Genomic DNA, 27,076 nt, shown 5'->3' with positions numbered 1-27,076 from the left:
TTCAGCATGACATTGGAATGTATGTGATGTCGTGGCTGTAGATTGAGAAAACACTTCTTGGCTTTAGATTCAAATAGAATGAACTGGAGGACGATGCTCAGATCTGGATGTTAGCAGGTCAAGAATTTAACATTGTATCAGCAGCTGCTGTAGACACAAGTTCAGGGTTAATATAGAAGAATAAACCCAGATCTGGAAGGAAAACAATGGCAAGTCAGCAGTGATGGCATTAATAATGTGATATTTCTTTACACGCCGTTCTGGACTTGTGCTGAAACACATCCTTGCTTGACTCAGAGAGAAACTCCAGAGTTACAGCTGATCAACTAATTGCTCAGATTTGAAAAAACTGACGAAAACAAATATTCTAGACAAAATACGAGAGAAAAAAAATAGGAGAGGAACCATTCCTCATGTTCAACTGTAAAGAGATCAAAGTTTTCCCTCTCATTAAAGCTTATTTACAATTTTGACAGTCAATTTAAACCATTTCATTTGAGTAGAAATCTATGAAATCGACTTTTCCTGGGAATGTTCAGATTAAAAAAAAGAAAAAAACGGTGGCATTCCATTGAGCTACAGCCTAATTCACCTGCTGCTTTCATGAAAAGGCTTTCCATCACTAATACATATCATTGTGACTCCACTGCTGATCAAATAGCTCAGTGTTGCTTTGTGCATCTCTACTGAAAGAGTCCTGACTTTTACTGCCAGGTCATGTGATACACACACTCACAGACACACACACACACCTCTCCTATTACCGCAGTTACATAAGCAGATTTTGTTGGTACACTTTACTGTGCCAGAGCTGCTCTGACTCATTTTGACCTGCGTTTCTCAGCTCACTGCAGTGTCCCAGTTCATTTTCCTCTGTGAGAAAACAAAAGACGAAAGGAGCAGATCTGGATTAAACTGTTCTTTAATCTTCACACCACCTCTCACATTGAAAACAGAAAACTTTTTCTTAAAATCACTTTGTATGTACTTCTTTTACAACGGCATCGTGCCGGCAGCTGAAATATAGCACTCACTATATTTTCATTTTATAAAATTATAAAATTCTTTCTGGACATATGTACACAAATACACTGTAAGTATATACACACAGATAGAAAACATTCAGATCTCCCAGCCTATTTCTCTTTGGGTGATGGGGATGGCAGAAGAGCTAGCCCCGCTAGCGCTTTGTAGGACCACTACACACCCTCGCGCACACAAACACAGTCTCTCATACACACACAGACACACACACACACACACACAGAACCTGTTTGCAACAAGCATGTGCAGCTTGGGGCCTGGCAACAGTCTACTCACAGTGGCTACACACGCTCCTCTAAAACGCTGATTCAGCACATTAACAGGTTTCTTCAACCGTCCCATCATCCCATCCTCCCGTTCGGAGGGAGGAGGGGTTGTCGGTGCCTTGATTAAAGGCACCCTGGCAGTAGATAACGAGCGGATCCTCTGCTCTCCCAGTGGATCCCCGGAGGAGGAGGAGCTTTTCTTTGGCCTCTGTCCCTTTTGCCACACCGAGCCGTGTCTCGGCTGAAGGGGAGCGCGGCACTTGGGGTGATTCTAAAACTCTTTGCTGTCTCTGAACAAGTCGATGCGCAGCGCCAGCTCCTTGAAGGACGGACGCAAGCAGGGGTCTTTGTCCCAGCACTCCTCCATGATCTCGTGCATCTGAGGGAAAGAGAAGGGAGTGAGGCAGTGCAGGTTTATAGGGGCAGTCCATGCAAAGACACACAAGCATCAAAATGATGCATCATGTATTTTAAATGTTGCTACAACTGAAAAAAAATTATTTAGGAATATTAGAATATTGAATAAGATCAGTAAAGTTGGTTTTCCTCCACAGACATCAATGGTAGAATAGGCTTATTTCTCCAAAAACAACAGAAAAAAAAAATGCAAGAAAAGAAATGTTTGTAAACCTGTTGGATGCATCAATTCACGGTGTCTCAACACCAGTTTTTATATCAGCGATATCAAATTTCAAACAAATTAATTAATCGTTAACCAATATAAACACATTTACTGTACATGTTTACGACAAACCAACAACGTGTGTGTGTGTGTGTGTGTGTGTGTGTTACCTCAGTGGGACAGCCCAGAGGCTGAGGCAGCCTGCTGCCTGACTTGAGGAGCTCGATGAGGTGATAGACGATCAGCTGGCCCTGCTTATCGTTCCCCATCATCGACATAAACACCTGAGCAAGAGGAGGAGAGTGAATGATGATGACGATGGTGATGCTTCATCACAAACCGGGACGGAAGCTGTCCAGGCCGTCAACATAAACCTGAATGTAGCATCACGATCTTGTCTTATGGAAACACAAATCGTCAATCTAGAACCGGTTTTCATCCTGGGTGTGGATAATGAGGTCAAGCCGTGGCTGTCGGAGCAGGTTTTCACCGTCCACGCCCTGAACAGCGGCCGCTCAGGTGAGGGGAGGTGAGGTGAAAAAGGTTTTCAGAGGAGTCTGACAACATGGACTCAAACAGCAGGGTTTGTTCTGGTACAGCATGAACACCAAGAACAAAAGCAAGTCTTGTACACAAATAACACGTCAATCTTCTAACCGACGCCCTCAGCTGGGAAGGCTTCCATCATGTCTCATTCAAACTGGATTTACACTGCAGGTGTGCAGCTTTTTCACTGTGCAGTTTCATTTATAATTTTCTAAATTTGTAGGAAAAATTTCTTATATCAAGATTTAAATCACAGTGATTTCACCTCCTCTTATTGCAAACCTACCAAGGGGGGTGTGTGTGTGTGTGTAATCTATGAGAAAGTCTTCAAAAATGGACTTTTTCTTCTTCTCATCTTTTGAGTGAGTCCATGAAAGATGAGCGGCTACACGCGAGCATTTCTTCATACTTACTGCAGGAGGACTGCAGTTTTTATCGCTGTGGGTGAAGAGCTCATAAAGCACCACTCCAAAGCTCCAGACGTCAGACGCCACCGAGAACTTGCTCTCCGTCAGTGACTCGGGGGCATACCTGGAAAAAACAACAGCTCGTCATGTGGAGGAGGAGCTGGAGGAACACGTCAGACTCAAAGCCTGCCGGGATAACTCCCGGAATTCCAAAAACCCTAAACAGAGAGAGGCTGCGGCGTTGGAGGAAGACAAGCCTTCAGTCGTACACATTATTCGAATGATGCAATTCCTTGGAAAGCTTTTCTGCTATTTTAGCACCAGCTGTAGTTTTTTGTTACCATGCATCCAGACTCAAAGTTTAAAGGCAGCTTAGTTTGTAATTTGTAAATCGCATGGCTGCAACTGTTCACGCAACACAATTCTTTTTCATATTACTTTTGCAGAAAAGAAAGAAAATGGTTACATGTAAAAACTAAACTATGAAGTATTCATCAGGTGACGACATGGAAAAGGGGCTTCAGCATTTTCTAAGCGAGTCTGACCAGAATATGGGGCTTTCTCCAGGCTCCTTGACCATGTAGTACTCCTTGTCCTGAGGCAGAACTTTAGTGAGGCCGAAGTCTCCGATCTTCACCCTCAGCTTGCTCTCCACCAGGATGTTCCTCGTGGCCAGGTCTCTGTGGATGTAGCGTTTGCTCGACAGGTACTCCATACCCTGAAAACACAACATTTCGACCATCAAGCCCGTTTACAGGGCAACAAACACCTGACAACTGGGAACGAGAAGATGAAGTTCAGCAAAACCGCTCAAATCCCGCAGAAACGGGCGAGGCGGCCGTACCTTGCAGATCTGAGAGGTGTAGTGCACCAGCTTCTTGTGGTCGATCCGCTCCTTGTTTTTAATGAGGTAATCTCGCAGACTCCCAAAGGGGAGATACTCCATGATGAGACGGAGGTTCTGTCGGCCTAAAACACACGGAAAACAGAAAGCTCGACTGAATATGGGGGCTGGAAGAGCTGTGATCCTGCATTTTACCAGCAGTAAAACCGTTCCTTCTCCACTAAACATTAAGACTGACGGTGATTTCATTTCATTTTCAAAAAAGAAAATAATTCTCGATTGTATATATGCAGACAAGATCTGAATGTTCGTTCCGTTGAGAGGTGCTACTCCAGATGAATAATCACAGTCCAATATGCACCAACGTGAATCCAGTTTCAGAATAATGTGGAACATCCGAGTGACGTACCGGCGCTGTAACAGACGCCCTTGTACTTGACGATGTTCTCGTGCTGGAGAGATTTCAGGATCTCGATCTCCCGCTCGAAGTCGCGGATGTGCTCGGCCGTGCTGTGCTGCAGCTTCTTCACGGCCACCACCTCCCCCGTGTTGTCCTGGAGCGGGTCGTAGCGACACATCTCCACGCTGCCGAAGTTTCCCTGATTGAAAAGAAACCGATGAACCGAGATACAATTCAACGCGTACCTCAGTGTGAATGCCAGCAGAAACCCAACCAGCCATGAACTGGCATGTAAAAGATATGATCAGAATAACTGTTCTCATGTGCAAAAAATCTGAAAAAGTGATTTAACATCAAGTATGTCACATAGTGCCAAAGTCTTGGTTTTCCTCTGAGAACATACCTTGCCCAGCTGTTGCAGAAATATAAGGTGTCGTTCCTCAAACTGAGCGGGCTCCTGGTTCTCGAACCCTCCAGTGGTCCAGCCAGAGCCCACCGTCCTGTTGGGCAGGATGTCACTGTCCACGATCAACTCATAGTCTGCAGAGCACAAGAGGGAAACATGAGCTCAGCTGCGTGAAGGGAATCTACGCTGAAACCAAACAAACCAACATTTAATAGCAACATTTCAACCCTATTTTCTTTCTTGTAATTTCTATTCTCATCCACAGGCACATTAACACACATGCATCTGCTCGGGAGGTGGTTTACTGCCCTTTCCTTCGACCTTATGTAACCGTGTCCAGTATGGAGAGGAATCCCTTTAACATGATCCCGGCTCGACTCGTCACCCCACACTTCCTGAGAGAAGAGGCCGGGCTCGCTGCTGCCCGGCAGGTTTGTGGAAACGCCGTGATCCACGCGCTTATGCAATCGGGAAATTCCACGCCTGTGTGACCTACATTCCTGATCCGGTCACGGCAAAATCAAGAGCGATTGCTGCCACCGACCTGGTGTGAACAAGCTGTGGAGATCTCGGATGACGGCGCGAAACGTGGGCCTGAAGGTGGGCTCGTAGTCCATGCAGCTGGTGATCAGGTTGGCCAGCTCGGTCCACTTCGGAGCGGGCAGCTGGTGGCGATGCTCATAGAACAGGGTTTTCTGGGAAGCACAGAGCGGGTGGTTAACGCAGGTGTGCCAAAACCAAAACTCGGTCGAACATGCCCTCGGCAAGATTCCAAGCAGAACACCTTGTTCTCTGCATGAATCCAGAAATCCAGAAATATGCCGACTTGTTTATGCGAGTAACTTAAACTGATCATGTTCATCAGTCTACCTGCTGTCGGAGTACCGAGGTCCGTCTGTCATCCAGAAACCTTCGGACCGGATATTTTTCCGGTCACAGCACTGAGCCGTACCTTGGAGTTGTCCAGCGTGGCTAAAGGTTTCTCCCCGCCGCTGCAGATTTCCCACAGTGTGGTGCCAAAGCTCCACTTGTCCCCGGCCAGGCTCAGCTTGGCAGGGTCCTCGACACACTCGGGGGGCACCCAAGGGATCCTCTCTACCAGGACTGATCAGATAACAAAGATTTAATCACATACAAGACACATCAGCAGAGGGTGCAAGTAAAGACGTATTTATGCTTTGTTCTTTTCTCTACTTAGTAGTTTTTAACATTAATTACCAACACATATCCTTTTTTTTTGTTTTAATACTTGAAAAATACTTTATTCTATTCAATAAAAATCAGAATCTTTCAATGTGTATTTTTAGTTTTTGGTCACAGTAATTAATCCACAGCCATGAAGCTTTCAGAGACCATCTCCATTAGGTATCTGCTGCCCCCTGCTGGCCAAACAGGATTATCACCACTTCACAGAACTCTGCTCACTCTCTTTAGGCAGGACAGTGATGCTGATCCCTGGGTCGCTCAGCTTTATAAACGGGGGGTTCCCCGCCCTGCGGTCCTCCTCTCTGATCAGTAGAACATTCTTCGCGCACACGTTTCCGTGAACCAGATGCTTTTCTTCCTGCAGACACACAAACGTACAGAGGTCTCAAAATAACCCAAGACCGGTGCAAGTCGACAAATGCGACACTGAAGTGGATTTCTACCAGGAAGTTCATGGCCCAGGCCAGCTGCTTGGCCACCTCCAGCTTCCACAGGATGTTGATGGAGTTCTTGTTCTTCTTCAGGTACGTGTCCAGCGAGCCAAACTTCACGTACTCCTGAACCATGATGTCTGGAGAAGAAGCAGCTTCAAGTCAAAACTTCAAATCATTATCATTTAAATCATCGTCAAGCACCAGAGCAGATTCTTGTTTTGTATCAGTGCATACAAGATTTATTTTTTTTAATTCAAGTAATAGGTAGAGGTATAAATTTCGAATGGATCCCCGCACTGAAACCTTAAGTTGCTCTCTTGAATATCAGCAGTGTGACACATGTACATGACAATTCTTAAAATTATTCTGAGCCACAGAGAAAAACTTTATTGCTTCTTCTGGTGAAGCTTAAAATCACCGAGGTGTTTCTGCTTGAACTAGAGCACAGCAGAAGCAAACACGATGGCAGTCTGTCAGTCGCGCTTATGGATCTCTGCAGATCTATTCAGTGTTGAAGTCACTTCTATCACAGCGTAAACTGAATGAAAATAGTTGAATGAGATGTGTGCTTATTTTTCCAAGCTGTGGCTGGAAGAGATGAACCCTTAAAAGTGAAAAGACTTGTTTATTGCTGCTCTGAGTATAATTTGAATTAATCCTGTAAAATTCAATTTCTTTTCTGGTATGTCCCCTTTGTTGCAACTTTTAATTACATTCATATGATCGGTGTTACGGCATACATTTTGTAATAGACCACGCCCCCTAAAGGAAAAGAAAAAAAAAAAAAAAACAAAAAAAAAAAAACAACCAACAAACAACTTGATTTAATTGCTTCGGATTCCACATGTATTTTTACTATTTTTACACAGCCAGTCTACATCGGGAAAAAAAAATCAAAGCTTTTAAAAGGAGTTTAAAAAGTTAATCAAATTTTTTTTCCCTATTCTGTATTTATCTCTTTGGAATCTGCAGCTCAGAATGAAAAACAAAAATCCGTGGACAATGAGTACATCTTATCCGTCTTATTTCAAAACTGATCGCTGGTGGTGAAGAGTAGCACTTTCAAACCTTTGTCACGGTAAAGCATCATGCGGATTACTAAAGCAGCACAGAGCTGGATTATATTTCCTACATATCAGCGCCCAGGCCGGTCCTGAAATGCCCTCTGCCAAACGTACCACTACCTGAGCGGATGTCCGCAGGGCAGTGCAGGTCCTGCGAGGTGAACGCAGCCTTTCCAAGCCAGGGTATTATAATCCTCCTAAGAATAGCCCACCATGCTAATGATGCGATCACTGCTCTGGGCCGCCGGGCTAATAGTGAAGATTACAGCGAGGCGCAGAGGTATGCCCGCCATCGCTGGATCCAACTACCGTGCTTCTTAAACAATTAGGGAGCCGGGCGGCACTCGAACCACAGCGGACTTACTCTCTTCTCCGCAGACACACACGCCGTAGTTGAGGATCAGGTGCTTGTGGGACAACTGGCTCATCATGCTGGCAGCTTCAAAAAAAGACTGCAAAGAGAGAAAGAAAAACAATTATTCACACACACACACAACACACAGCTTCAGCAGTCGCGGCAAGGGGGACCGAAAAGGGCCCATTTGATTTGACATTTTCAGAAAGATTTATGTTGCTTAGTTTGTTTCTGTTAATGTGATATACCCAAGACTAATGGGACTTAATATTCCTGACTGTTACTGTGAACGTGACGATTCATCAATCTGGTTGAAATACACTGTTAAAGAGAATTTCGGCCCCTCCTGTCGGCAGCCAAAACCTTTAAAAAGAGCCAGACTAACATCAGTCCACTCTCTAGCACTTAGATTTGGGGACTTGCTAAAAAGTGTCACGAATAATTTTTTAACCGTCAGTAATCCAGAAAAGTTGGAAAACCTAAAGGAATTACTGCAGCAGCACCACCTTTCAAGGCTTCATGAGCCTCCGTTAACCCAATTTTTGTTTCCTGAAAAGGTGTTTTGGTAAAGTTCTTAACGTTTTTTTATAACCTTGTTCTTTTTTGAAAAGTTTATCTTGAGCAGTGCACCATTTTCCTTTGTAGCATTTCAAACATTGGATTTCAATGACATGAACCTGATTAAATAACCTGAAAAACTGAGGTGTTCTAAAACTTATTAGTTGTGCATATTAACTGATTCAAAGGCAGAAATTACTTTTTTTTCTTTTTCAGTTTCTTTAGATTTTCATATATTTTACTCCTGTTTGTTGCAGTGATGTCCTGGTGTGTGCATTAAGCGTCTACATGTGTCAGACCTCAGGAGGATTAGCAGCGGCTGCTGCAGCCGATGGGGATCCTAATGTTTTCATCTGAATGTGAATTACATTCATGCAGTCCAGCGTCTCTGTATGAAACTATTTATATCTTAGCGACACCTGAAAGTAGAGCTCAGCCTCATGGGGGATTTTTGGCTCTTTGTGAGCAAAATGCAGGAAAATAAGTATTGATTTAGTCAAGTGTGCAAACTTTGCCTTATAACAATATCTGGGGCATGCAAACAAAAAAACGATCCTGAATTCATCGTTTGTTGGTCTCCGGAGCCACTGACCTCAGAGAAGTTCCTGTGTGCCTGATCCAACACTTTCATGACGACCTCGGTTTGGTGCACAAGCCCGTAGTCTCCCAGCTCCTTCCGGACCCCTTTGAAGATCTTTGTGAACGTCCCTTGACCCAGACTATCCATCTGACAGGAAGATCAATACGGCACACATTTCACGTGTAAGTCTGAACCACGATGACAACACGCCGCAGGGGACATTCAATAAAGGAAGTGGAGGCTTGTCACGGTCACGAAGAGGCCGAGGACTTACAAATTCCAGGTCTTCTTTGCGGATCTTGTGGAAAACCATCTGGCTGATGTTGTGCCGATGCAGGGATGGAGAAGGAGGCACTTCGGAGCCTTTGTTGCTTCTGCACACGAGGAGGCAGGACTTTTCTGTGGATGGAGGGAAGAGATTTAGCTCCTCCAAATTTCTCACCAGGTGACGTGAGCAGTTCAAGAGAATCTGTGTGCTTCTTTATGTATGTCTGTGAAAATCAGACAAATCAGGTGACACTGGGTTACTGGAGAAGGTTATGCCGTCTTCGGGGAAAAAGTTTCTCAAACTATGTTTACAATGAAGGTAGAAATGGCCCAGATCTCTTCTGGATCCAGGACACTCATCTGTGCTCCTATATACCGCTGACACCTGCAGCATTCATGAACACAGTATACCGTTACACTTTTCTTCTGTGAAATGTCAGTCATTAATGATTAGACGCTGTTCAAAGGCCACATGAGAATCATAACGCGAACAGCCAGATTCTTACAAGGGTTTTAGCGTGATGTATAACGGATGCAGTGACGTACTGAAGCGTTACGGTGAAGCAATGACGCTGCTCCCACTTGGCTTGTTGTCAACAGAAAAATAAAATTTTTAGAGGTGCTTGATGTGAATCTGAGCACCGGAACAAGCACCAGCACTCAAATAGCCCCTGCTTCTTCTGGGTGGAAAAGAAGTAATTGTTCCATTTTTCGCTGCAGCAGGACTGAAAGAGACGTTTCACTGTATTTAGCAGCAGGATACAAAGTTTAACACTGGCATGATGATGTTGAAACTGTACTCAAGTTGAAGATACTACATTTTAATGCCCGTGTTACACGTATTTGCACTAGAACAGATGTATTTGTGGATATTTGTGCATTACGGTGCCGTCACTTCACTGGCCTGATCCTCTCTAGTTTCACCCTGAATTTAAATGAGCTTAACAAAGCTGGCATAAACCATATGTTGTATTTTATTAATGCATGTTACGTTTTTTTTCCAGCAATTATTTTGTGCAGCAAAAATACACCGATATATCGAATGTCATTTCCCTCCCCACCCAAAAAAAACCCCCGAGATGTGAATTTGGGGCCGTATCGCCCGGGCCTATTTACCGCAATGACGAAATACGACTCAAACACGTCGACAGTGAACTCAGCAAATCATCAATGAATTCTTTCATTCAAACGGCCCAACCATGTCAGCAGGGTCAGCAGAACCACGGTCAGCAGAATTCCTGAAATCTAATTTACATTATTCCCAGAGTTATGAAAGCATGCCGGGGGCTGAGTGATGCTATTGCAAAACTATTGACCTGCTTTTCCCAAAAAAATCACATGTGGGATCAACAGAACGCATTCATAGCAACGTTTAATCAAATAATAGTGAGTCATGCAGCTAAAATAAAAACTTTGATCTTTTATTTTAGGATGATCTTATTTTTAGAATGTGTCTTGAATTCTTGCTGGTCAAGCCGAAACAATTCCAGACAGAGCAGTAAGGCCATGTGAAGAAAGACAAAATGACCGAACACATGGTTCTCAAACACGCTGGCTTTCTCTTTGCCCGGTGCGTTCTGTCTTTGACAAAAACTCACATGCTTCAGGTACCCGTTCTGCCAGGTTTACTCAATGCTCCGTTGGACAAAAACAACAACACATAAGAGAACTTTCGCTCTCAACTATCAAACAGTCCATTTGACGATCCCGACCAGAAAACATCAAGCAGGGAAACACCCTGACTCTCAAACTCTCATCATGACTCTCAACTCTCGAACAGAGGTACATTTATACGGAAAGAAAGGAACAAATTGAACAGTCTGAATTCAAGTGTGTGACTCTTTGAACTTTTGAGTAAACAAACAGCTTCAGTTTAAAAAATCTGTAACTCCTCCTCAGCTGAAAACCTCACAAAGATAACTTCCCCCTCGATGTTAAGAACTCACAGAGGCTGTTTTCACACAAAAACACTTACTACTGAAAATGACTCCAACCTCAGCCTAAGGCCAACTTCGATGAACCAAGATGACACCGAGCAGCAACACGATGAACCTCTGGTGCATCGCTGGGCGGCCAGCAGCGTACCTTTGGCTTTAGGAGGACAGCACTTGCTGAACTGGAAAGTGATGGCGTCTGAGCGCACGGTTTCCTTTTGGTAGCAGAGGAGCAGCTCCTGCAGGCTACTGAAGTTCCTCTTGGTTCCACTGAGATTGAACTCTCCGCAGGCAGACCTGGTTACCAGGCAGTGCTTGTACTCCACAGTGTCGTACGCCTAGCAGGGACAAAACAGAGGAAACACAGTTTGAGTTTCTGGTCTCCAGGTCGATCAGTTGGACCCTGTAAGTATTGAGCAAGACAAACACAAAATGTTCAGGATGAGGGGAAGCTTGTAAGAATGGTATCAGGTACTGCTGACTTTATTTCCACAATCTAAACCACAGTTGTCAGTGAGATGACAGACATTTGGTCCAAAAATGTTAATGTTTTTCTTTTTTTTTTTTTCTTTTTAAAGGAGGGTCAAAATGAAAACTAAGCCACCATACTCTTGTCACAGAAGATAAAGTTCAACGTTTTTGCTCATATCGGCTTCTCATGGTGTGTTTCTTGAGCTGGAAACTAAGTTGCCAGAAGGGAAACTTTCATTTCCATGTTGTCAGTGTTGACTTGACAGCAACAAACTCAGTGGAAAACCTATTCGATAAATGTCAGGCAACTTTGTTCTCGCTATCACTCAGCGATGAGTGACGTTGTCTGGAAAGTTGACATTATCTTTACTGGACTGCAAGGCAAGTAGTGGAAATAACATACTACAAATAACCACAGCATTTTTTTAGCTACTTTACAATCTGGATTTTCATACCCAAGTGAAAGAACAAGCAAAATCCTTTGTCTACATAAATTTGCAAAACAAGCTTTCATTAAGTAACATTTTCTACAGATACTTTACATGAGAAAAATTAACTAAATGTTGGCGATTCACACATTTAAACCCACATTTTTGCCAGTAATAAGAACATTCACATAGCCTGTCTTTGGTGGCTGATTCACAAAGTCAATCCTATTTTTTTTTTTTAAATAAAATTATGAAAAAGTGAAGCTATTGGCAGTAAAATATATATTAAAATAAAATGAGCATCCTTTAACATTATAAAATGTATGAGATTGGACAGTGGCTCCTCTCACACAGCAAATTTAAAATATAACAAACCAGAAATAATGCAATATAACTGATAATAGTGTAATACAGCAATTGGTTCACAGTTACAGCAAACCAGAGTGTGTGTGTGTGTGTGTGTGTGTGTGTGTGTGTGTGTGTGTGTGTGTGTGTGTGTGTGTGTGTGTGTGTAAGGTCGTGTGATGACTAAATGTGCTGATGATTCAGACAAAAAGACCACAGATCATAGAGCTCTTCTAAGGAATCCACCTTTAAATCTAAGAGTGGAATCTGAAAATTTCTATTTTGTTGAGAGATGTTACTTTTTCTTTTTTTTTTTTAATCTCCAAACTTTAGAAATTCAAAATTTTCCCAGTTTTCCCTGAATACATCATGAATGTTGATTAGGCACACCTGTAGTTAATCAACCCAAGGACACCGTCACAGCTATAGGTGGAAGAAGAAGTAGTTTTATCAAGCAACCGCAGGAAAAAAAAAAAGTCTGGTAGGTTATGTAGAATGTTTCTTTAAAAATAATCATCTTGCATGTAAAACTTGCTTTAATCATGAGAATCGATCCAACAACATCAGATTTGGTCATTACTGGGGACTAGTTTCTTTGGATCAATCTGCACACGACTACAGCAACACCAACAAAATGTCAGTGTTCTGGAGAAGTGAAAAGCTTCACTGTTTAAAGAAATGATTACAGGAGACTGCAACATTCTTTAGATGTGAATAATTAACGCTCAAGTAGAGGTGGTGTCTGGAACAAGAGTTTCTTCAACTACCAGGGGGGCTGAAGGAAACACATTTAGAAAGACACAAAACAATAAACGACAATCTTTTTGCATTATGGTTCCATATATTCCACTAATGGCATCATTAATGTTCGCAGAGAGCAATACACTTGTAATTTCTTCTCGCAAATGTGGAGCATTAATTTGTCTCTTGATGGTGTGTTCAGGGGCCAGCTGGATCAGAGTACACCTACTACGGAGCTAAGAGGAGAGCTGGAACGAAAACATCATGAGATCTTCCAGATATCTGCTTGTTAACATGAGTCCTGACAACCTTTGGAAAGTCATGCCGCAAAGTAATTCAGAGCTGCTGTGCGACTACGAAAAGGAGGACTTGGTTATGTTATTCTTCTCATGCTTGCTGATGCAGCCAGCCTTGAGGGGCAGGTTGTTTCCCTGCTGTGTTGCTCTACAATCTCAGCACAGTATTGCTTGAGCACGCAACAGTACAATGTGCATGTGATTTCACGCGTGAGTGTGCACACATTGGGTAATAGTAGTGTAGCGGTGGAGAGAAGCCTTTTGGTTTTATGTGTGTTTTGCTCTTTGTCCCACTTACTGCAAAGAATCTGCTTGTCATTACCTCTGATTAAATGTGGATCTCACGTTCTTTGGGTTATGTCATCAGGCTTGGGAAATACTTGAGATCAAGATGCAGCGGTTGTAATAATTTACCAATGTGTTGCAAGAATATAAACGTGGGTGAAAAATTATTGATCAGCACCTATTTTTTTTTTTCCCCAACTACTCGATTGTGGTGCAGTTCTTCCCATGGAACTGCCATGAGTGAGTTCCGCGAATGCATGCTTCTGTTATGCTCCACTTGTTGAATTTAGGCAACATGTTATCTTAGGACTCTTCCTGAATCTCCATACATGTCTGACACAGTGTTGCATTCAATGATTTATTATGATGAGTTTCTAGCATGCTTACTTGGCACCTACGAGCACAGGCCTGCGCTCCTTTTAGAATGTTATTTTCCAAATAGGCTCAGGAGCAGGCAGCCGTTTTTTTGTATGAGAGACACAGTTCTGATGTTTAATGAATGATAACATTATTTTTTCTTCCCCGCCGTTTTTATGTAGAATTCACATTTATTTTGAGCAGCTGGTGGCTGATAAAAATACCTGCATTGCAGTTTGTTTATGACAAAATTACATTTTTACAGGAGAAATAAAACCATAAATAAGACTGTTTTAGCTGTTGTTGTGAAAGTCAAAGTTTCCCCCACAGTTTAGCTTCACAGTGACACTGAGGTTGGCAACTACTCCTTTAAATAAGAATCTTATTTTGCTTGGGACATCTTTTCTGTCTCATAAAATTGATGATAAAAACAAAGAAAAAAAAACTTGTAAAAATCATCAGTATAACTTAAATTTCCATCAGGAATTAAAAGCAAAACAGCAAAGAGGCAAAGAAAAATCAGAGAAAACAGGATAAATTCCACTGTATATACCCAGATATCAGAAGTGACCAACATAGAAGTAAAGACATTTTACATCTTCAGTCTAAACTAAACCACACTTCAACTCAAATAAAGCAGCAGTGGTGAGTGACACATACCTCAACAGGGAACGTCAGAAAGTACTTGTTGAAGTCTTTTGGGCTGCATCTCAGGATGTAAAGCCCTCGCTTGTTCCCGCACTTCTGAAGCCGGTTGACGGCAAACTCCATCCTGCAGCAGCAAAACACGCAGAGCAGTTAGAAAAAGAATATGTAAAATGTGGGGGTGCAAACTGCAACCGGCGGAGAAACGCTTGAGGATTTCAGCTGCATTTTTTTAAGTATCAAAAGGTGATCTCGTATTCCCTCCTCGAGCAGCGCGATTTGTACATCCAGGGCTGTGCAGAAGCTCAGAGAGGCTAAAATACGTCAGCTCAAAGTCTGGATTTCTGTTTTTTTTCCCCTGCCAGTGATTATAATAAATCGGTGCAACATTTAATTTTGCTTTTTCTTTTTACACCCGTCTAAATTCATTCCACAGTACTGTCGGTGACGTTTGTGGTTTTAAAAATTGTGTCCCTCTTTGATCTGTGAGCAAAGTGAAGTGTGCACCGTTCAGAGGAGCTGCTCAAAACTGACACACTATACCATAAACAGCAAAATAAAATCTCCCTGTTCTACACGCAGAGCTAATACAAGAGGAGAGAAAAGTTTTACAATAACTTTTACTAAAGGTTTTACAAAGAAAAAATGTTTTGTCTTTTTGTAAAGACAAAACTGAAGAAGAACTCTAAAGTAACAAATCTGTTCACCATTCACACCAAGTATAAATTCCGCTGCTGGTCGTTCGTCACCAACGTCAGGAAGGATTTTAAACGATAAAGTTACGCCTTATCAATCAAGTAGATCACGTGCTCTGCTGTAGCAACCTTAGAAGAGCCCCTTACTAATATATGCATTTGCAATTACAGATAAGCAAACAGCTGTTGATCTAGCAAAAAAAAAAAAAAAAAACTAAGGACAAGCTGAAACATTTCATAGTGTTTGGATAGGGATGAAGAATGTGAAAAGAAAATAAATTTACAACAGCTGAACTAATTTGTCAATAATTGTACACAAAGCACAACTAAATCAATATTACTCTGCTTCAGTGCAAAAATACACACAAATGACAATCCCAACTCTGTCCAGGCGCAGACGAGCTGAATGTCAGTCTGGATATGATGTGTTGACGTTATTCATCTGTTGTTTGACAAATATTTATTTATGAGTGAAGAGTTTGAATACTGTCTTCAATTCCTACGACTATCCAAATATAGTCTCATTACCCTGACATTAACTTCAGAACCAAGGTTTGAACAGATATAAAAAGGCAGAGTTGTCTGTTAATAGTGGAGCCAATACGCAGTGTCACCAGTTGAGGATCACATGGAAATTTAGGATCTTCTCAAAATCAGAAGAAAAAGAAAACTTTCCACAATGTCATACACAAATCTAATTTATTATTTTTTAACAGGCATGTAAATCAATTTGATTAAATCATTCCAATCTGATTTTTCGCGAATACTCACGAGACGGGGCCGTGGCAGTGAGAGGATATGGACTCGACGAGCCGGAGGGGGGCCGCCTCCTTACAAAGGTAGTGATGTGCGTCTGTGGTCAGCCGGTAGTAGCCGTCGATCAGGGACACGAACGAGAGGGCTTCACACAGGTTGGGAAACTCCAGTTCCTGAAATATTAAAAGCAAAGACATCCAAAGTGGTTCAGTGAGATACGGCGATATAAACAAGACACACCGCATGTTTATCATGATTTATTCCTGCATAGAAAAAAAAACAAACAAACGGAAAGCAAACTGTGTGATGAAGTGAAATTACCAGACTTTTGCCGTCCTGTTTGTTGATGGTGACCACCCGGCTCTCTGCCGTGCCCTCCTTGTTGGCCTGTTTGATGCCGATATCAGTGATGTCAGGAAAGTCACACAAAGTCTGAAGTTCCTGTTGATACAACAAACAATTGAAACACAGAAGAAACAGTTTTATAAAAGGAGCATTTCATTCCTGTGTGAACACCGATCGGAGCTGATAAAAGCTCTGGGGAACACGCCATGGTTGTCAGGTGTTCCACATTGGGCGGAACAGTGAATTATAACGATTGACATGACAAATGCAGTTTATTGCAGAACACAGCACATGCTGCAGAGTTGCATTTCTCTTCATTTGTGTCGTCTCCATCAATCATGCATTTAATCTCTTCTCTTAGCCTGCGTGTTTCCTTGGATAACAGTGGCATCTATAAGTTCCTTGTTTACTAATTTGGGGGGAGTTTGAAGCGTTGAGATTGGGGCCGGTCCGGGACGCCTCCGTCTTTCACTGGCTCCAGCACCACACAGTGCTGAGTTACACAAACCAGGTTAAAATATAGATGCAACACACAATGTGCGCTGAAATAAATGCAGTATCAGGTAATTTGGATGATTGTGGAGGGATTTTTATCAGGTAAAAACTCACCGAATGCATATCAAAAGTGAAGCTTTAGGCTGTTTTCACATATATTTGGGTCGAGCCAAAGGCAGCCGCACCAGTAAAAACGATGAAATGTTTCAATTTTCAACTAATACGGTCCCTTTTCACACATGCTTTTCATGACTGCCCAGATCAGCCGCTCTAAACAAGGGAAGTGTGGGGTATCCATGACAACCAGGCGGAAGTTGGTGTAAAACCAAAACAGCAGCCTTGCTAAGGACTCTCAAGTCTCGCGTGACAGTCACGCATTTCGCTTTTTTGTCACGCACTCACGCCACACATTGTATTTCTCACGCTGAAAAAAAAAAATACTGGTAAATTTGTCTGGTGCGCCGCTGCTATGGAACCGCAAAGAATCAAACACGTGTGCAAGCTTGTCACTTACCTGTCAATCAAAAAAGGAAAGGGGCGGGGCTAAAATCACGCAACAACCAGTGAAAAAAACAACACAAAAGCACCGTTATCATGCGAGTCTGCCAGAGGGTGAGCGGCACAGACTTTCTTCTTTCTGCCATTATGGCATGTGATCACTTTCCTGGGATTGAGCTGATTACGGGTGCCTGTGTGGTTCATAAAGGCGCAATATCTAGACTTTGGGTCGAGCTAAAGCCGGTGCGCTTTCACACATCGCCGCGCCGCACCCCAGGTCGACCCAAGCCACTGCGAGACCACCCGCGCCGTGCTCGGTCCAAAAACTCTGTTAGGTCGAGCTAAAGTGGGTAGGTGTGAAAACACCCTCAGACTCAACTCTTCACACCAGCAGGAAGAGGAACTGACAGTCGTGGTTTGCCGTCTTGCTTCATAGTAAGAATATCTCCAGTTAAAATCTGGAAATGTTTCTGCGTGGAACTTGCACAATTTCCCTGTGCCTGGGTGGGTTTTCACTCCCACTGTCCAGAGATTGAATTGCCTCTCCATTTCTGCTCTTTAATAAACTGGAGAGCAGTAACTTCAGCTTCCTTGGTGCACATTTGAATGCCGTCTCCGACGCAATGCCAGCTGTCGCTGGAACCAACCTGGTCCGAGTCCTTCATCTTCTCCCGACACCACTGTATGCCCGTGTCTGCCGCCACGTGGAGGATGACCTGTCCGCTGGACGGCTCCTTGACCGGGAACGTCTCCGTGTAGAAGGCCTTCTCCAGAGACTCCATGCTGATGAGGTACTTGAGCTTGAGATCGCGCAGTGTGGTCCGGCACTGGCTGAACTGCTGGATGAAGCGCTTGAAGCGGAAGCGGATCCGCTTGCGCGTCAGGAAATTGCAGTCCTGGATCTGAGCTCTCATGTCCTTCGGCAGGAAGGACTTGTAGCTGCAACAATATGGATAGTTTTAGAACAAATGCCTTGAAATTATACCTAAAGAGATTAAACTGTCTTAACTGGCATCTGGCATTAATAAAACACAAACCAATGAAAAACCAAAGATTCCCACTCAATGTTCCAGAAGACTGGAACTGTGCACTGTTTAGACTGAAAACATGGTTGAGGCTGCAAGTTGCAATTTAAAAAGAACGGCATCAGATTGTTACAATATATTACCTGAACTTTTAATAATTTTCTCTGCAGGATCAAATTTCATGAACACTTGCTGCATTTAAAACAAGGACTGCTGACTCAACATGTGTGCTGAAGACATTAATTTACGCCCTTTACAAATAGGGGAAATCCCGAGAAGATTATTGCGCAAACTGATGATTAACAGCTCTGGGAAAAATCTGAACACAATCACTTCCCCTACACGATCCCATCCACTCAGATGACTGCCGATAGTACCTTATAGTGTGGTAGATGTCCAGAGGCGACATCTGCCTCTCCTTGGCCGTCCTCGTCATGTCGAGCACAGCCATACCGAGGCACTCCTCCTGGGTCTCGTGGGAGTTGGGGATCTTCACTAAGCTGTTGACAAAGTCATACCTCCACTGCGGAGAGGAGAGGAACACAGCAGCTGTAGCTACTGCAGGTAAAATGCTTTGTTCATAGACTGAACACAGGTGTGAGTGCAGTACGTCTGTACACCAATCAGTTAGGACACAGACACACCACACTTATCTCTATATACACAAATGTAATTTTGAACAGCTTCAGCTCCCAATCAGACTGCAAGGAATTGAACGTATACTTCACCAGCTGAAAGCAACATCTGATTAGTATGAATGGAAGCATGCATGAGTAATGGCTGAAAGGCTCCAGACTCATAATGTGCTCAAATGACCCCTGCAGCGTGGCATAACTCCTCCCTCTCAGACATATCCCGGGCCTCCGGGGTAGATTTTCGCTGGCATAAATCCAGATTATCCTCCAGGTGAGGCAGGACTGAACTGCTGTCATATTACTGGCCTGAGCTGCCTGGGTGCACCTACATAACATTCTGGTGAGGCGCTACAGAGCCAACACAAAATGACTGCTTCACAATGCATTTGGACTACAACATATAATATACAACGTAATAACGTGCTGATGAAGTCGACTAATTTCAAAACTAATTTATTAGACCAGTGGTCAACAGTTTCAGTAGTGAGCACTCACCTGAGATCTGCATTCTTGTAATTGTACAATGTTTACACAGGGAGCAAATTATTCTCCTAACATTACGCTGCTGCCATTTGATGGCAGCCCATAAAGGACAAACACAGTAAACTGTAACTTTGCTGCTGGGTGAAACAAAACCATGTCTGCTTATTCTAAACGGCTGAAATTTCTTGACTGCTCTGATCACTGAGGTTTTGACCCATGGGCCTGATGTTTGACACCCCTGGTTTACAGTATTAAAGTAATTTTTCTGTTTTATGAACCATTTTGTGGATTTTTTCACTAGTTTTTAAACATTTGTCACCTATATTTTCTCTTTCACTTCTTTGGCATCTAAAAAATGCAACAAATGACTGGACTAGATTTTTTGGGCGGTTTTCACAAGTCCATCTTCACAGTGAGGCCTTAACGCTGAAGCTACTCAGTTAGCGACTGATGCTGCTTCATTGATATTTTTTGGGCTGTGATTACAATATAAAGCTGCGTCCAGTAATCTCACGAAACCAAATGACACAATGAATTTGATCAAGAAAACATACTTATTAAAGCGTCCATATGAAACTTCAATACAATCCGCTCTCCCTGTGCAGTTGCTGCTCTTTGTTTGCATGTTATATCATTTCAGAGGAGGAGAATAAAAATCACAGGCAGCACAGTTTGTCACTTCATCATTTTTCTCTCAGGAAAAGGCTAAGTTAAAGCGACTCATGCTCCACCCAACAGATAGCAGAGCGCTTGTTATATGAGCTTTGCTGCAGGGATTCATATCATTTCCCTCAATATTATCATATAAACCACCCCACATATGAAGCAGTCACTTCCTGTCACAGCGTCTGCGTTACGAGGAGGGCACGCTTACCTGAAAGAACAGGTATGACATTACAGAGTCATCAAGTACAGGGCTTTCTGCCCCCTTGGTGACCCCGTACCGATACGACCGGGACGCTCCCCCACTGTACCAGCCAGGAAAGTAGTACCTGTGGTGATTAAAGAGTCGGGGGGGGGGGTCAAACTCAGTGAGTCTCACGGGCACAGAAAATGTGAAATGGTGAAGAAAGTGAACATAATGCTACCGTATTCTGAAAAACAGATCTTCAGAAGCCGAGTCGTCGAGCTGGAAGATGTGGTTTGGTGAAAACCACAAACGGTCCCGCTCTCTGAAGAGGCCGAAGAGGCTGCAGTAGAGCGGTGATATACCTACAGTGAACCAAAAAAAAAAAAAAAGCTTTAAGGAACACACACTGTCAGACAGGATGCAGACTATTTGTTTCCAGTACCAACACAAGTGAAAAAAGGTCAAGGTAGACTGAAAGGTTTGAAGTGTTTGTTTTGTCATCACAGCCAGCATGCAGGTAAAGTCTGGACTCTGTTGGAGATAATTACAGCCAAATTCTAGCTTATCCTTAAATATCCCGAAGCAGGTGAGACAAACCGGAAATAAAGCATGACGTTGAATGAATGCTTGGCTTCAGTTTGGCCTTTTGATAACATGCATGTGTGTGTTTATTCGGACTTCTGGAGCTTGGGTACTCACTGCAAGCCTTGGCAGCATCTATACACAGCTCCTCAGTCACATAGTCCCCAGGAGGGTAGCTGAGCGGGCCGCCGCTGTCGCCCGCTCCTTGGCTGTTGTGGTAGAAGTGGAGCCTCAATACTGCTGCCGCCGGCGTCGGGTCCACAGACTCCCGGTGGGCGGTCCCGTTTTGGTGTACCGCAGGGCAAGTGTCGGTCATAGCATCCATGGCTGGCAGGGTGGCCGTCAACAACACGCACCTTTCAATCAGTGCAAAGGACAACATCAGCAGGAAGTACCACAGCCCCCTTTCTCAGCAAAGTGTGATAAATGTAAAAATCTGATGAGGAGACATGGTATGATCTGTTGCATAAACTGTTATCAAAAGCCTTACGTAAAGCTGCAGCACAGAGGAAGCTCTGTCTGGGAGAGAGGTTATAAAATCTGTAAATCTAATTCAGAAACAGGCTGCTCTGTGCGAGTTATCCACTTCAATATAAACCCATACATGAGGTTTTATTATTCCAACTGTGCATCACGCATTCTTATCTCATTATTTACTCAAGTTGAGATTGAGACGGTGAAGTCTGAACTCATCGTCGTCCCAGACAGATATATCGAGACGGCACTTAGGAGAAGATAAGCAGCGTAATTAAATCCCGTCTTTCAATTAGCTGTTATTCAGTGAGCCTATCGCTCGCTTTGTTTCCAAGACGGCGTTCCATCCATCTAAGAGCTGGGTTAATGGAGCACAATAAGTCGCTGCCGGGGCCCAGTCCTCATGGAAAATATGTAACCATGCACCTGCCACATACGCACTTTCACATGCAGGAAAAAAAAAATCCTAAAAGGAGTTTTAGATATTTAAAACATGAAGTACTACCTAAACAGTTACAGATTTAAAGTAAATCGCACAATCAAAACACACAACTTGGACATTTGCTTGGTTGCACGTCACTGTATTGGTTTGCTGTCTTGCGTCACGATTTCAAGTTGTGAACCAGATTTCTCACTTCCACCTGCACACGCCATGAGGTGAACTGCCTGGAGCTGCTGCATGCGACGTCCAGGGTAGCGTACCCTCCCTGCCTTCACCCATGGTCGACTGGGATCAGCTCCGCTGCTCCGTGACCGTAAAGCCATTTTCATACTGACCCGCTACACGCGACGCACTAATCCCAGCCCCCAGCGGTGAGTGTGAATGATGGCTGCTCACGACAGGTAGGCCAAATAATGAACGTGCACCCCTCGCTATAAGCTGTATTGCTTGATTAGTAGCTTATTGATGCAAAAGGAGCGACAGCGTCATCATAATCCTCTTTCTGCGATAACTCAAACAGCGTTAAAACAGTTTGGCAGGAAATGGTGCAGCTGTGTGAACCAGGAACACAAATATATATCTATACAGATATGTTAAGATCCAGACGAGTCCTAGAAAGGCCCTATTTCTAAAATGTATACCAAAATGAATATCGGTTGACCAGATACAAATTTAAAACAACTCTGCACTGCAAGAGATGATGATGAATGGGAGTAAATAACAGCAAATCCTGCTCCAGACTGAAACTGACACAATTTAAGCTCGATATATTTCCAACTATAGTTTGTCCACATTTTACCCCAATAGAACCAACTTTTAATGCCTTTTAATGATGCTAGCAAACATGTTCTGGTCCTTTCCTTGGACAGCTGTTTTCAAAAACACCTTCCTGAGGCATTAAGCACTATATTGCCATTGTGTGCATACAGCCATCTTTAGAATATGACAAGGCTATTAAATAACTAGCATTGCTGCAGCTTTATTAGTACAGAGGAGACGACTGATGAAGACCGTTTTCTCTTTAGTGTCTCCATGGCTCAAAGATTTGATGCTTTTCTTGAACCTTGAGAAAATTAGGTACACCGGTAATGAATGAATGGAAAGCTCATATTGTTTAGGGCTTTGCGGTATATTGAAATTGAAACCACTGATGCATTCTGCCAATAGACTTGAACAAACTGCTATAGGTTGAGTTTTCTGCTCATGAGGGCAATATACTATCATTTTTATTTATGTATTCATCTTCTCCTGTAACTGTTGGAAGTTTGTGTTAAATCAAGTGGGCTGGGGTGTAGGGAAAAAAGGGGGAGCCGTTACCAGTCTTCACTACAACTGGGAGAGAAATAAATAAAAAAAAAAAAAAAAAGAGAAAAACTATGATGGAGTGCATCCCTTGTCGATAGAAACACGGCCAAACCCAGGAGGCCAGTAGACTGTTGAAAATAGTGCTAAACTTGTAAAACTCTGACGCTTGGGCCTGATCTGTGAGGAAGAGATTTGTTGAGGAATTTGGGGCCATAAAAAAAAAAAAAAAAGTGATTTGGTCCGGGCTATGATGGCATCAACAACATGATTACACCAGAAATGAATCTCATCCCACATGATTTGAACCAGGATGAAGTAGCAAAATGTATGTAGATGTTTAGAAGGAAATAACAACTTCGGCTTTTCATTCATCTGACATACCGACAATCAATGCATCAATTTAATTATCCTGGTGTAGCGTCTCAGTAGCTGATGTAAAATTCGTCAGTTGTCAATATATTGCATGCACCGATCATTCCCAGAAATTGCTCCATCATGGGTCAGTTTCAGTGTGCAAATGTTGGATAAAATGATAAAAGGACATTTGGCAAAATGTTTTCAATTAGGAGTGGATAAGAAAAAATGACTGAAATTCCCAAAAAACAGTCATGTGAAAAGAAAAATATAAAACTGACACTCCTCAAAAGCAGACGGACTGTGGTCAGTCCTCATAACCAGGCTCAGCATTAATGGACAGCCAAGCAAATCTGGAGAAGTGCAGTTTGCTGTGGGCGAGAGGACAGACGCTGTGCATGCAAAAAAGTGTGGCTCGTCTCATCCTTGGGGTTGGGAATAATACAGCTTTCAGTTTCACACTTAATGGGATTCTAAACCAGACTTTCACAGCTTTCCCACAATATACATGAATCTGAGTTTGGGCTGCTCTCTCCCAGGTTCACCACAGTCTATTGCGAGATCACATGTTTAATTTGGCAAGTTTAAGTCGGATGTTCTTCCTGGCGCAAACTTAACAATTGGGGTTAGAGACCATGCACGGTGACCTGCAGCGGTGATCTGATGGCAGTAGGAACTGCTTTCCTGATCTTTACAACATTACAACCCAGATCTGAGTTCATTCACAATTTTTTACAAAACAATTTAAAAATATTTCTAAACTTGGATAATTATGATAACTGCATTGTTGTGTTATTCTGTCGTTAAATAACAATTTTTTTCTCTTCAAGAAGCATGATTCATGTCTTTTAATCAGAAAGACTCGTGTCAGCCACCTTGACTCAAAACAGACACAAAAGTGAATGTGATTGTCAGTGCACTGATGCCACAGTCTGCAGAAACCAGCAAAAAGGTCGTGTAGTAAACACAGATCAACACAAACAGTGAGTAGAAGCAGCTGCTCCAATATGAGGAAGTGAAGAAAGTGACACATCAACACTTTCTGAACAAGAAGTTGCTTTTACTAGATCATCAAAATATGTTGTCGCACCCCCCCGGGGTCTGTCGGCCATAGGTTTACTCCACTGAGGTGCTCATTAAACACATTTTCCTTTCAACTGAGAGGTACAGAAAAAAATAACACCTTCAGCAGCACTGGATCGGATTATTACAATCAACGTATAAAAACTATAAGGAATAACAAATTCACATTTTCACTTTTGTTTTGGTGAACAGAAGTAAAAACTCACATTTATTGCACAGAGCTTGCAGACGAAAAGCCTGTTGCTTCATAGGCTGCGACATCCGATTCCACCAGCATCCGTGTTTAAACCAACTCAAATATAATATTTCTTTAACAAAACGCTTCAATGCAGCATATTGATATAATCAGCTGTTTGGTACTAGACTGCAACGATTTTATAAGCTACTAATCTATTCAGTATGAAATTCCTTCTAAAGGTACTACAATGGAAAATGGGATTTCAATTCCTTCCTGCAGTCTTTAAGCTATGCAAACTCATTAAATGAAAACACAAAACTTTCCAACAAAAGGGGCCTGTTCACATGACAACGGCACTCGGAGCCACAGAAAATGGCTCCTAAGGTGGTACTGTTCAAAAATGGGGGGAAAAACTGCAACTTTCTGAAAATGCCCGGGCTTCGTCTCTTTGTAGACGGTGTAGAAACACTGCTACTGCGCACGCACACCTTGACCATAGTAATTAGTTCTTCTGCACAGGCGGGAGGGGGTGGACAATAACAACAATGGTGGTTTCCAGAATGTCATGAGTCCCAGTCTGTATTCTACGTGTGACTTGTTAGTTTGAGTTATCTATAATAGCAATGCAACTTTGTTGCCTGTCTGTACAAATGTCTGTGTACTCGCCGTTGTTTATGCTTATAGAGTATTGCTCTCTGTGTATTTTCATTACAAAAACCAGCAGCAGCCACTAGTGGTCATACATGAATACTACAGGGTTTGCAGCATTTCTGTGTGAACGGCTATTGTTTTTGTTATGTTGCTGTGCAAACAACACTTTTCTCAAACGAAAATGAGTTTTCACTCAAACATTGCGATGGATGACATGCGTAGCAGTATGCATGAAGAAACATTTTGAGCAGGTTTATTACAAACGCCCTGACAGCCGTTATCCTCAACGCTGCTCACTGATCTCAAGTCACGTAGATGCACTGACACATTTACTGCCTACACATCATATGAAAAGTGATCATTTTAAACGAAACTTCACACTTTCTAGACAGCAATGGATAACAGCAATGGATTTCGCAGCGTCCACACATCATCTGTCAAACACAGACATGGAGAGGTAATTTACAAATTACCAGAGATCCACAGATAATGGTAATCCAGTGGGAATGATACACCAGGTAAATACCTGAAACTCATTCATTCTTGTAGATTTAAGAATCAGAAGAAGACTATCACAGAGGGGCAATGAGCAATGAGCAGCACATCAAAAAAGAGAAAGAGGAAAAAAAAGTGGGTGCTCAAATTGAACTTTGATATGAGTTAGTGGTGCAAAGTGTATTTAGATGCTACAGTATGCTAGCATTTCATTTTGTTCACATACCTTCTGTTTTGTTTGTATTTACATTCATGCCTCATGTTGCCATGTATGTTTGATAAAATCCCTTCATTTCATTGAAAAATATTCAAAATCTTCCACTTCTACATTTTAAATTAGATGGATGACAATTTAGTATTTACCTTGATACTTGAGATACCAATCTAGTAGGGCACCTTCATAGTGCCAGGACTGTTAAAGGTAAATAAAGAAATGCAGCATTGTATTTCTAACATAATCGGTGCTGTGCTGCACATTGGCAATCTCCCAGAAAGCAGAGTGAGGCTGGCAGGCTGATATCTAGTCAAATATCCTAACCTCTGCTGCAACACAAACCCATCAAGGCCGTGATCTTTGCTGTTAGCTGCAGCTTCAATAGATTAACTTCACGCTAGCAGCCGCACACGCCCATCGCGCATACACACAAGTTCACGTTGCGTGGCTCATAAAGTCGGCAAAAGCATTTCAGCAGCCCTTCTAACTCAGAGATTAGCGGTGACCACTTTGAAACCCACTTCCACAAAGCTGTCGGAGTGCTGTTAATGAGTGTAAATATACTTACTTTGGCGGATGAGCCAGCCGTGCAACTAGCTAGCTCTCTGCTAGCTTCCTAGGCCAGCGCTGCAGCCGGGACGAGCTGCAGGCTCACAGCTCCCCGCTTCGGTTGTTAAGCAGCTGCACGCACAAACAGCGACTTGTTCCAAAGGCGTCGATGAACGTTCATATTTTAATGTTCAGTCAGCTGACGAGAAGGCTAACTGGCTGAAGGAGCTGCCTCTGGTCAGCTTGACGTTACCCATCTCACACGGAGGAACTTCAGCTCTTTATCTGGTCAATCTAAAACTAAAACCACATCGTGCACGATGTGAGAGAACCACACGCGCTTTCCTTTCGGGGCGTAAACACGTGGCTACAGGTAGAGCTACATTATTGACACTTTGTCAAATGAACCAGCTTTAACAAGTCTGGAAGCTACTTTGAGAGCGGCGGCCACAGTGAGCCGAGTGAG

General features: G+C 42.9%; 1 protein-coding gene across 1 annotated transcript; it reads right to left on the bottom strand.

Annotated features, from left to right (window-relative positions):
- Positions 1 to 916: 916 nt before the first annotated feature.
- Positions 917 to 27,076, bottom strand: LOC115398231 (tyrosine-protein kinase JAK2-like). The gene is made up of 24 exons (XM_030104907.1): positions 26,630 to 27,076; positions 20,983 to 21,221; positions 20,522 to 20,645; positions 20,308 to 20,425; positions 18,693 to 18,838; positions 17,938 to 18,229; positions 16,274 to 16,393; positions 15,968 to 16,125; positions 14,517 to 14,628; positions 11,085 to 11,271; positions 9,007 to 9,131; positions 8,745 to 8,879; positions 7,604 to 7,691; positions 6,185 to 6,312; positions 5,961 to 6,099; positions 5,488 to 5,639; positions 5,080 to 5,230; positions 4,533 to 4,669; positions 4,139 to 4,328; positions 3,730 to 3,854; positions 3,431 to 3,603; positions 2,892 to 3,009; positions 2,103 to 2,216; positions 917 to 1,689 (listed from the first exon to the last, which is right to left on the bottom strand). Exons 2-24 carry the CDS (start codon positions 21,188 to 21,190, stop codon positions 1,582 to 1,584), a joined length of 3,348 nt encoding a protein of 1,115 aa, XP_029960767.1. The 5' UTR covers positions 21,191 to 21,221; positions 26,630 to 27,076; the 3' UTR covers positions 917 to 1,581.

The sequence above is a fragment of the Salarias fasciatus genome, chromosome 12 (assembly GCF_902148845.1).
Source record: "Salarias fasciatus chromosome 12, fSalaFa1.1, whole genome shotgun sequence".
In the NCBI taxonomy this organism is placed as follows: Eukaryota; Metazoa; Chordata; class Actinopteri; order Blenniiformes; family Blenniidae; genus Salarias; species Salarias fasciatus.
This window is presented reverse-complemented; position numbering and strand designations above follow the sequence as displayed.